The sequence below is a fragment of the Chiloscyllium punctatum genome, chromosome 44, assembly GCF_047496795.1.
Source record: "Chiloscyllium punctatum isolate Juve2018m chromosome 44, sChiPun1.3, whole genome shotgun sequence".
Classification (NCBI taxonomy): domain Eukaryota; kingdom Metazoa; phylum Chordata; class Chondrichthyes; order Orectolobiformes; family Hemiscylliidae; genus Chiloscyllium; species Chiloscyllium punctatum.
Window position 1 is genome coordinate 15,921,283 of NC_092782.1, and position 12,240 is coordinate 15,933,522.

Sequence of the window (12,240 nt, forward strand, 5' to 3'; positions counted from 1 at the left end):
CACAAAAGGTTAAATAAATCTGGAACTGAAATCCAATTTCAGTGACCATGATGCTACCGCCAATCGCAGTGAGAACACAGCTGGTTCATCAATGTTCTTTTTGGAAGGAAACTGCTGTCCTTATCCAGTCTGGTCCATACGTGACTCCAGTCCCATAGCAACATGGCTGACTCGCAACTGCCCTCTGAAACGCCTGGCAGTGCCAGGGCAATTAGGTCTCCAGAGGCCTTGCCAGCAACACCCACAGCCCATTGGGGGATAAAAAAATGGAGGAGAAATTCTGACAGGGCATTTCGAAATGGAGAAGCTCTCCTATCAATATATTACAAACATTCTTTCAATAAAACAAGCAGAAGATTTAAAAAAAAACAGCCCGACCATCGATCGCCCATAGCTCCCCCCAACTTTGGCTTGGCCCAAAGATTCTACTGCATCTATCAGCCTGGGTTTAAACATGTAGCAAGGTTGTGGACTCAAGTCCCACTCCACAGACCCAAATAACTACTTCTGATTAACATTTCACAGAATCCCTACTAGGGTCAGAGAGTCATAGAGATGTACAGCATGGAAATAGACTCTTCGGTCCAGTTTGTCCATGCCGACCAGATATCCCAACCCAATCTAGTCCCACCTGCCAGCGCCCGGCCCATATCCCTCCAAACCCTTCCTATTCATATACCCATCCAAATGCCTCTTAAATGTTGCAATTGTACCAGCCTCCACCACATCCTCTGGCAGCTCATTCCATACACGTACCATCCTCTGTGTGAAAAAGTTGTCCCGTAGGTCTCTTTTATATCTTTCCCCCCTCACCCTAAACCTATGCCCTCTAGTTCTGGACTCCCCAACCCCAGGGAAAAGACTTTGTCTGTTTATCCTATCCATGCCCCTCATAATTTTGTAAACCTCTATAAGGTCACCGACGCTCCAGGGAAAATAGCTGTGCAGGAAGCGGCCATTCGGCCTATCAAGTGTGCAACAACCCTCCAATCAGCATCCAACACAGACTCAGACCCACCCTACCATCCCCACGGCCTAGTTAACCGACACATCTTAGGACTGTGGGAGGAAACTGGAGCACTCAGCAGGAGAACGCGCAAACCTCTACACAGTCATCCAAGGCTGGAGTCAAACCTGGGTCCCTGGGGCTGTGAGGCAGCAGTGCTCATCATTGTCTCACTGTGCCACCTGACTTCAGCGCAGTACTGAAGGAGTGTAGCACTTTCAGAGGAGCTCTCTCTTGGATGACATTTCTACTGAAGGCCCTGTCAGGTTAACAAAGCCTGAACTGTAGGGTAGCTCTCCCTTGTTCCTGCCCAGTATTCATTTTCAACTTCACAACACTCACCACAATTATCTGGCCACTATCGCATCGCTGTGTGTGGGCAAGTTATGTTTCTGACAGTATGGCAGTAACTTGACATCAAAAGCGTTTCATTGGCTGGGAAATATTTTCAGATCATGAAAAAAATGCTGAACACTTGCAAATTGTTTCTCGGCAATTTTCGAGAACTCTTCCCATCTGAAGTTGGTATGTAGTTTACAGCCACTGTTATTATAATAATGAGCCTTTAATGGTGCTCTCACACTTTCAGTGTAACTGAGGGAGATGTTATAAACAACGACTGCTCAAAAGAGCAGTGAATTATCACAGTTGTTTCTTTGTCTTGTCAGTGTAAAGGCTTTCTTTCAAAAGCATTCGACAGTGAGATCAGAATGCTCTTTCTGAGCTATTGAGAGACTGGCTCAGAGTTAAAGGGAACTGTAATTTGTAAACAAGTGCCAGCCTCATTTCCAGATGCAGAGCTGTTGTAACTGGAATGTTATGTACTGTATCTTCAGTTTATGCAAATACTCAATGCCAGTCACCTGACACAGCAGATCATAGAATCTCTAATGTGGGGAAACAGGCCCTTTGGCCCAACAAGTCCATACTGGCCCTCCAAAGAGTAACCCACCAGACCCACTCCCCTACTCTATTACTCTATATTTACCTGTGACTAATGCACCTAACATACCCATCCCTGAGCACTATGGGCAATTTAACGTGGTCAATCCACCTAACCCGGACATCTTTGGATTGTGGGAGGAAACCCATGCAAACATGGGGAGAATGTGCAAACTCCACACAGACAGTCACCTGAGGCTGGAATTGAACTCTAGTCCCTGGTGCTGTGAGGCAGCAGTGCTAACCACTGAGTCACCGTGCTGTCATGTTTGAAGCTGACTGCAACAAGAAACTCAACATAGAGAAACATCGGCCCAGAGGAATTGCGAGAAGGCAATATTTAATGCTTTTCGTAAGCTCGAGTCTCAGAGGTTCACAAACCCTAAAGTGAATGGGATTTATTCTCTTTATCAGCAGGCACCGAGTGACTTTACCAGAGAGCTATTCCTCCAACAAAGCACTAAAGAAGTCAACAGCTTCTACTTGTAGTTAACTCTACTTCAGAACACAACATTACACACACAAGCGCACACACACACACACACACACACACAGGTTGAGGGCATTCAGCCCTCTGTTGTCTGTGTTTGCTCTTTGAAACTAGTTTTCCAACTAGCCCCAATTGCAATTTTCTCCTGCTCAAGTAAATGCCCCTTTCAAAAGTTATTGCTGAACTCGTTTCCATTAGCCACTCTGGCAGTACACTCCAACTCATCATCACTCACTGGGCAAAACAAAATCTAATTATGCACTGGCTCCTTTTCCGATTTGGTGACTGATATTGCTGCCAGTGAAATAGTTTCTCTGAATGCTCTCTGTCAAAAGCCCTACCTTGTGGTAAACGTACCAATGCTCCCCATGTTGCGGTCTGCTCTAAAGAGAAACGAACTCGTCACCTCACCAAACTCAGTCATCCCAGGTACTATTCAAACAAAATGCATGCACAAATGCTCCAATACTTGGCCATCCTTCTGAAAGTGGGATTTAGAAGGGGAATTCAAACTGCACAGTTTCAGAATTGCTTTAGCTCAAACCACTGGCCTCCCTGTTCCTGGGACTCCCGAATCCTCATACCAGAATGGATCACCTCTTGTTTCTCCGTGATAGATATGTCTATCGATTCCATCAACCTGTCTGAATGCTTTTGCAGTCAATGCAACCCGACATTTACAATATTGTCTTGTCGTCTGCAAGTTATAAAATTATTATCTGTACAATTCGAGACTCCTCAGATACTGAAACACCATAATCCAAATACAGCAAGACCTGGACAGTATCCAGGTTTGGGCAGACAAGTGGCAAGTAACATGCACGCCAAACAAAAGCCTGACAATGACCATCTCCAATTGGAGGGAATCCAACCACGGCCCTTTGCCATTCAATGGTGTTAACGTCACTGAGTCTCCCATTATCAACATCATAGGGGTTACCATTGACCAGAAACACAAATGGATATACATGCCAGGGCTACAGGAATCCTGCAGTGAGTGACTCCCCAAAACCTAGCCATCATCTACAAGGCATTAGTCAGGAGTGGGTTGGAATACTCCCCACTTGCCTGGATGGGTGCAGCTCCAACAACACTCAAGAAGCTTGACACCATCCAGGACAAATCAGTGTGTACTATCCACAAGATGCAATACATAATGTGTCCAAGACTCCTTAAACAGCACCCTCCAAACTCATGATCCCTACCACCAAGACAAACAAGGGCAGCAGATATTTGGGAACTACTGCACTCGAAAAAAATCCCCATTCCTTCAGTGTCACGGAGTTAAAATCCAGGAATTCCCTCCCCAAGGGCATTGTTGGTCAACCTACAGCTGATGGACTGAAGCAGTTCAAGAAGGCAGCTCACCCCCACCTTCTCAAGGGGCAACTTGGGACGGGCAGTAAATGCTGACCCAGCCAGCAAGACCTACATCCCATGAGTCAATTAAAAAAAGCCCAAAGTCCAGACTGGTTAGCAAGGTTAGATCCAATGGAATACAGGGAGAACTAGCCATTTGGATACAGAACTGGCTCAAAGCTAGAAGGCAGAGGGTGGTTTTTCAGACTGGAGGCCTGTAACCAGTGGAGTGCCACAAGGATCGGGGCTGGGTGCACTACTTTTCATCATTTATATGAATAATTTGGAGGTGAGCATAAGAGGTACAGTTAGTAAGTTTGCAGATGACACCAAAATTGGAGATGTAGTGGACAGCGAAGAGGGTTACCTCAGATTACAACAGGATCTTAACTAAGATGGGTCAGAGGGCTGAGAAGTGGCAGATGGAGTTTAATTCAGATAAATGAGAGGTGCTGCATTTTGGGAAAGCAAATCTGAGCAGGACTTATACACTTAATGGCAAGGTCCTGGGGAGTGTTGCTGAATAAAAAGACCTTGGAGTGCAGGTTCATAGCTCCTTGAAAGTGGATCCCAGGTAGATAGAATAGTGAAGAAGGCGTTTGGTATGCTTTCCTTTATTGGTCAGAGCATTGAGTACAGGAGTTGGGAGGTCATGTTGTGGCTATACAGGACGTTGGTTAGGCCACTGTTGGAATATTGTGTGCAATTCTAGTCTCCTTCCTATCAGAAAAATGTAGTGAAACTTGAAAGGGTTCAGAAAAGATTTACAAGGATGTTGCCAGGGTTGGAGGATTTGAGCTACAGGGAGAGGCTGAACAGGCTGGGGCTGTTTTCCCTGGAGGCTGAGGGATGACCTTATAGAGGTTTATAAAATTATGAGGGGCATGGATAGGATAAATAGACAAAGTCTCTTCCCTGGGGTCAGGGAGTCCAGAACTAGAGGGCATAGGTTTAGGGTGAGAGGGGAAAGATATAGGAGAGAGCTAGGGGGCAACCTTTTCACACAGAGGGTGGTACGTGTATAGAATGAGCTGCCAGAGGAAGTGGTGGAGGCTGGTACAATTGCAACATTTAAAAGGCATTTGGATGGGTATAGAAATAGGAAGGGTTTGGAGGCATGTGGGCCAGGTGCTGGCAGGTGGGAATAGATTGGGTTGGGATATCTGGTCGGCATGGACAAATTGGACCGAAGAGTCTGTTTCCGTGCTGTACATCTCTATGACTCTATGACATTAACCTACATCCTAGACGTTTCATTGTAATATGAAGATACATATTTTTGAAGAGGTTTCAAGTCCAGATTTTCAGGTGAGAGCTTTAAGTCATCCACGACACCTAAAACACCCATTCCACTAATGACACAATCAATTCACACCCATTTAACCATTAATTTATCCATCTCTATTCCCTCTCTCCAAAAGGTCTCATGTACCCCCCTTCAGACCTAAATAGCTGATTATAGGCAAAACCTCCAAACCCTTTGAACTCAGTCCAGTTCCCAATCTCAAGGAAGAGCAGCATTTCTGAGCTTTATGAATTAAAGACTTTCCCTCATTCCTCTACAAAGATAGAAAAGTGTCTTGCCTTCCGTAAACTTGAGCTCATCCAAAACTCTTGGTAATGGTGTCCCTCCCTTTCCTCAAGTACCTTTCACCTATTACCCCTGTGCTCCCTAACCCACTTTGGTGCCAATTATGCAACACCTTGAATTTGAAATTCAGGAATTTAAGAAAATCTCCATGCTCATTCCCTTCCTTGGTTCTGCAATGCCTTCCGACCCCACAACCTTCCAATAGATCAGCGCCAACTCTAGCCCCTTGAGTGTCCCTGTGATCAATTCAGTGTAAGTGTGCACGTGCGCAGGGTGAGCACATGTGTGGTGGGTGCGTGGGTGGTGTGTACATGTAACATTGTGGTGTGGGTCAGCATTCTGTGAAATCGCTAACAATTAAGTAACAGAGAGTTTGCTACATTTGACTGTTGCAAAGCATTCGTTACGTTCAAATCTGCCTGTAATGAGGACAAGGGTTTCAGTAGGTGACCAACAAATACAGCTGTTTGAAAGTTGAGTTGCAGTGCTGTCAGCGTACCTCAATCTGCGCAGTGTGATTAGCATAATATGTTACAGCTTCACTGCCTTTGTCCTGAGGCTCTGAACCTGGTTTGAGCTTCTGTTGCAGCAGCTTGTTGTGTTGTGAAAGCTGGAGAAATAAAAACCAAAATGATATCAGCAGCTTGTAAAAATCGATAATCAAACAACGACAGAATTTGTTATTGCACAACAGCTGACTATTCAGCCCTTCCAGTTCTCCGAGCACCATTCCTCGGACTCCTCACTGTCACCCTGCAAGTTTGTCTTTTCCACTGAATATTCTGATTTCCTGTGTCTGAAGTAAACGGAGGGGGCGGTTGATCACACACGTGGCAGAAACACATCATATTTTGAACACACAAGTGTGTTGCCTGCTCTTTTCTCGGCTGACATCTCAGTGTAATGCTGAGGGAATGCTCTACCGCTGGAGGAACTACCTCTCACATATAGCCCTGAATCAAGTTTCCTCCGGGTGTTCTGGTTTCCTCCCACACTTCAAAGATGCAAGCAGATGGGACTAGTTTAGCTTGGGATTATAGTCGGTATGGACTAGTTGGACCAAAGGGTCTTTTTCCATGCTGTATGACTCTGTACAGGTTAGGTGGATTGACCATGGGAAATGCAGGTTTACAGGGATGGTATAGGAGGGGGAGTCTGGGTGGGATGCTCTTCACAGGGTTAGTGTGGACCGATTGGCCGAACGGCCTGCACCCACACCTTAGGGATTCTGTGATTCTATAAAAGGTCCTTGAGTTGAAATTCCAAGACTGATCTGTCAGCTCAGCTGAACATAAAAGGGCACGTGGGACTACTCAAGAGGAGTCAGGAGAGTACCCTTGATGCCCTGGCTGTCCTTGCTCTCTTGAACAAATCCAACAAAACAGGCTAAGTTGGTCAGCCATTTCTGCTGACTGTGGGATCTCTCTGTGCACAATTTGGCAGCTGCGTTTTCCTACTGAAGGACAGTGGCCACACCTCAAAGGGCTTCATTACTGGCTGTGGAATCAGGTGAGCTGCCTTGAGATGTAATGGATGCAACAGTGCAGCGCCCAGGCTGTGTTGGTGAGGCAGCGACATTTTGGATAAATCATCCGGAGGATGGGAGCTCAATTTTCACTCCTACTGGAGATTCAGACACCAAGACAGTCAATGTGGCACTTGAAGCTGTTGGATTGTCATGTAAAACAAATAGATCATCAGTATTTTCCAGGGAAGGAAACCTGCCATTCTGGGTCTTTGGATCGGATTCTGACTATTCAACACTTGCTGTATTTGTGAGGAAGTTTCTCAGCTGCTCCCAGAAAATATTCAACATGGTTCAGGATGGCATGGTAGAAAGACTATCAGGGGTTCAGGAACATCATTCTCCCAGGTAGGCAGGGAGATTAAGAAGGTGTTTAACATGCTTGCCTTCATTGCTCAGATCTTTTGAGCGTTGGAGTTGGTACATCATTTTGAGGTTGTACAGGTGGTCTCTTCTGGACTACTGTGTGCAGTTCTGGTTGCCCTGTTACTAAGCTGGAGAGGGTTCACAAAAGATCTACCAGGACGTTGCTGGGAATGCAGTGTTTGAATTTTAAGGAGAGGCTGGGATTTTCTCTCACTGGAGCGTAGATGACCTTATAGAGGTTTATAAAATCCCAAGTGGTGAATGACAGATGTCTTTTCACTACAGTGGTAGATTTCAAGGGGGCATATTTTTAAAAAGGTGGGAGGCGAAAGATTCAAAAAAGGACAGGAAGGAGCAACTTTTTTTTTGTATAAAGAATGAACTGCCAGAGGAAGAGGTGAATGCAAGTACACTTACAACATTTGAAGAACATTGGGAGGGATATGAACCAAGCGCAGGCAGGTGGGACTAGTTTAGTTTGAGATTATGGACAGCATGGACTGGTTGGACCGAAGGGTCTATTTCCATGCTGTAGGACTGTGACTCCACAATCTCCCAGGGAAACTAGGGATGGGCAGTAAATGCTACTCTTGCCAGTGAAGCCCACATCCAAAGTCAGAATTGAAGAATCTACTGAAAAGTAATCATTGTACCATCATGAAGAGCATCTCACTTCTCCTCAGAATCAGGAAGATAAGATTTTGGCCTGGTACTGAAGGTTAGCATTGTTTACAACTGCATGTGTTGTTACAATTCTTCTAAACCTGAGTCTGGTCAGCTCAGGACTTTTTTTTAAAAAAACAAACAAAAATGCAATGGCTATTGAGGAACTGGAATGGCAACCTGTTGCTGAACAGGGAAACAGAGCTGTAACAGAAAATGGCTGGTTCAACTCATTTTTATAACCATGTCAAAAACCATGGGAACAACACCAACTATGAAGGCCAGCCAGATATTAACACTCTGCAGGTGAACATTTTTACGTAAAGTCTCCCTGATGCTTTACACAAATGGATATGATAAAAAGATGCCATACCATCTCCCACCTGCATTGTCAATATGTAACTGAGCTCTGGTCTAGAGACTGGATCACAGATTCTAGCTGACACTCCAGTGCAGTACTGCAGGACCTCTGGCCAGTCATGGGCTGCTGACTTTCAGAGGTGACATTAGACTAAGATCCTGCCTTCCCTCTCGGGTGAGAGAGATTGAGGCTTGCATTTTTGGGATCACAGCGTGTCCCAATGGCTGATTAAATTAAGTCATTATTGTCATGTATGAGATGCAAGGGATAATTCCCTTACAGTGTCACTGGGAGATTTAGAATCATAACATCCCTACAGTCCCACCCAAACCCCTGCCCCATCCCTGTAATCCTACGTTCCTGGACAATACTGGTCAATTTAGCATTGATAAATCCATCTAATCGGCACTTTTTTGGACTGTGGGAGGAAACCCATGCAGACATGGGGAGAACGTGCAAAGTCCAGACAGTCACCAGAGGCTGGGATTGAATCTGGGTACCTGGTACAGTGAGGTAGCAGTGCTAACCGCTGAGACTAACCTGAGACGATAGGACCTTGTTTTAACAATGCGTCTGAATGACGGATATAAAAAGTTTTTTAAAAACTTCCTCTGATTGCAACATTAGGGATTTCTCCTCAGTGCTCAGGTCGATATTTATCACTGAACTAACAAGTAAAGTTAATTAAACTAAAAGTACTACAGATGCTGGAAATCTGAAACCAATAAGTAGTGCAGGGTCTGGCAGCATCCTTGGAGAAAGAAACAGAGTTGATCCTTCAAATTCTTTTATGCCTCTTCTTTGGAACTAAAGGCTAGTATTGAACTTAAGACTCAGTGCCTCTCTCCAGAGAGGCTGCCAGATCTGCTCAGTTTTTCCAACAATTTCTGTTTTTAATTACTGAACTTCAGTTCTGAGGAAGGGTCACTCAACCCCAAAAAATGTTAACTCTGATTGCTCTCCTAAGATACTGACAGACCTGCTGAGCTTTTCAACAACTTCCGTTTTTGCAACTAATCAAATGCTGTCTGCAATCTAGCTGGTATGTTTCCTACATTACAACTGCACCTGCATTACTTCAGTAGCTGAAAGGGTTGTGGGATGTTGCAAAGGCATTATGTATTCACTTCTTTGTAAATATACTGTTCATGACAATTAAAAGCTGGTTATTTGATACCCACCATGGAGAAATGTGCAGAAAGAGATTCCGTTTCATCTGATACAACCCAAGATCTTCAAAGGGGTGTATGATTGAGAAAACGTTTAGCTGTAAATACTCTTAATTTATCAACATACCTGATGAGCCAATATATAAATGTTATGGCCAACATCCTTTGGTGAGATACATTCCTCTGAAGTTTCGTCGTTATCAACCTCCTCACTTTGACTGTAAGCATTCTTTATAACATCAACCTTTAAAAGAAAAGGCGTTCAGTTTTGCACAGTGAAAGCTCCTTAAGGCGGTGCGTTAGTGTACGGACAACAGGAAGATGGATGGTTATAAAATTGCTTCATGCTATGCAGCCCTGAGCGCAATGTCAAGTGTGTGCTCCAGTCAAGTGCTGGGAAGCATGGCTAATTTCTCTGAGAGTATGTCTCAACAAATTTTGGGCATGGCTCAGATGGCCAAGGTCCCAGTGAATTGAATCGAATTTATTGTCATGTGTACCGAGGGACAGTGAAAAACTTTGTCTTGCAAACAATACAGGCAGATCACAGAGTTAAATAGCATTGATAAGTAAATAATAGGTAAACAACAGCAAAAACCAAAACACAGGTACAGACGAATGTAAAGAGTTTGAGAGTCCATTCAGAATTCTAACAACAGTAGCGTAGAAACTGTTACGAAACTGGCTGGTGCGTGTGTTCAAGCTTCTGTACCTTCTCCCCGATGGTAGAGGTTTTAGAAAAACATTGCCAGGGTGGGATGGGTCTTTGAGAATGCTGGCGGCCTGTCCTTGACAGCGGGCCTGGTAGATGGATTCTATAGATGGGAGGTTGGCCTTTGTGATCGTCTGGGCTGGGTTCACCGCTCTCTGTAACCGTGCAGCAGCGAGAAAACATTTCCAACCAGAGGCTCCCCATCCACTATATCTTATTCTTTCCATTGTTGCTTTGTGGGGTGTGAGTAAGGGCAACATTTGTGGCCCATCTCTTCATCAGAGTGGAAGTTCATGGGACAGTTAAGAGCCTGTCATACTGCTGAGTGTATAAAGTCATGTGGAGGCCAGACAGGGTAAGGGCTGGCAGAGTGGTACATTTATTAGGATTTTTACAATAACTCGACAATAGTTGTTCATTTGCTCATGGGATGTGGGCGTTGCTGGCAAGATCAGCATCTATTGCCCATCTTGATTTGACCAGAGGGCAGTAAAGAGTCAATCATACTGTAGTGGGTCTGCAGTCAGACCAGATTATAGGGGAGACAGTTTCCTCCCCTAAAGCACATTAGTGAATCAGATGGGCTTTTACAATAATGGACAAAAGTTAAATACTTGCCATTAGCCTAACTTTTTATTTAGGATCTTTATTGAATTCAAATCTCACATCTGCCATGGGATTCAAACTCATGTCCCCAGAACATTAACCTGGTACTCTGGATGGTTAGCCCAGTCTTATCCCAGATTTATTAATTGAAACTAAATTCCACTCCGGCTAATAAAATCTGAACAATAGTCTTGTGACATCCTTTAAAGGTCACTTTGGAAATAGTTTCAAAACATGTACTTTTTAAATGAACAATTTGACAAAAATACAAGTCAAGATCTGAACTCATTCATTTAGATGGACAGACAGTAAAAATCAGGTCCTGTTATAACCTTTAAGTTATAACAATCCACCTAATTTGCTTTGGGATGATCGAAAGACAAATAATAATTGGACATTGTTGCTTGGGGAAAAATAGATCTTTGCAAAGCTGTGGTGAGTTGGAGCTACATTAGTGAATAATACAATGAAAAAATTCAGCATAACATTTTTAGTTTCTTACCAATTCTTTAGGTCGCATGTTGTATAGAATTCTTTCTGCATTTTCACTATCGTGTCTGCTTTCCATGATGGCAAGTAAAAGCTTAGAAGCATTGTTCTGTTTTATTACAAACAAACACAAGACATTCATTAAAACAACACCAGGCAATGAACTACCGGCAAGTCAGATCCCTGAATAACGTGTGATGTGATAGATCAACTTTCTCATTGAAACATGGTCACATTAAGCTGCAGAGTTCCTTTAACAACAGAACAGACATATCTTAAACAAAAGGATGAAAACAAACTGACTAAATGCAAAACACAATTTGAAAGATTTTAAAACACACAGCAAAACAAAGTCAAAATCCCATTTTCCAACATTATCAAATTGCCTCCGTCAGATCTCGAAGTTTGACTTTAACTGATTCTCTGCAGTTCCTTGCTGTGAACTGTGAATACACACAACACCGAGCGCTTGGATGTTCTCAGCTTCTAAAAACCTGCAGATTTTTAACCAAATACTCCTGCTCTGGAAACTTCACAAAGTAAATTTTTCTACTCTAACTGGGCTTTCCCCTAAACTGTTCTTTACTAATTTCTCAGAGAGAAATTGTATGTACTTCTAACCTCAGGTCTTCAGTGAATGCCTTAAAACTATTAATCTCTGTAAAGTCGATCCTTAATTACTCTGAACCAAGACCAAGCCCTAGTGGACTTCAAAGTTTACTTCACCTGTTGTCAACCACCACAGTAAAAATAATCACACACTGACACTCCAGAGGATTTCCTCTGCTCTGACACATACTGGATTAGGACTATCTGACCTAGGTACTATTTTTTAAACCCTTCAAAAAAATAGTTACTAACATACTACCATTTTTAAATCCAAACTCTATAATTCATCACAAGAGCCATCCTGGAACTAGAGATCTATTAATGACAAGTCCAAAGTCACATTATTCTAAAA

At 43.6% G+C, this 12,240-nt stretch overlaps 1 protein-coding gene across 2 annotated transcripts in view; it reads right to left on the reverse strand.

Moving 5' to 3' along the window:
* itpr2 (inositol 1,4,5-trisphosphate receptor, type 2) overlaps positions 1 to 12,240 on the reverse strand; it is a 265,818-nt gene that overhangs the window by 61,439 nt on the left and 192,139 nt on the right. For both annotated transcript variants that reach the window (XM_072562332.1, XM_072562331.1), the window contains 3 exons: positions 11,293 to 11,388; positions 9,600 to 9,716; positions 5,888 to 5,998 (listed from right to left, as the gene is read on the reverse strand). In XM_072562332.1, coding sequence (XP_072418433.1) covers positions 5,888 to 5,998; positions 9,600 to 9,716; positions 11,293 to 11,388 — 324 coding nt within the window. The remainder of the gene's footprint in view (positions 1 to 5,887; positions 5,999 to 9,599; positions 9,717 to 11,292; positions 11,389 to 12,240) is intronic.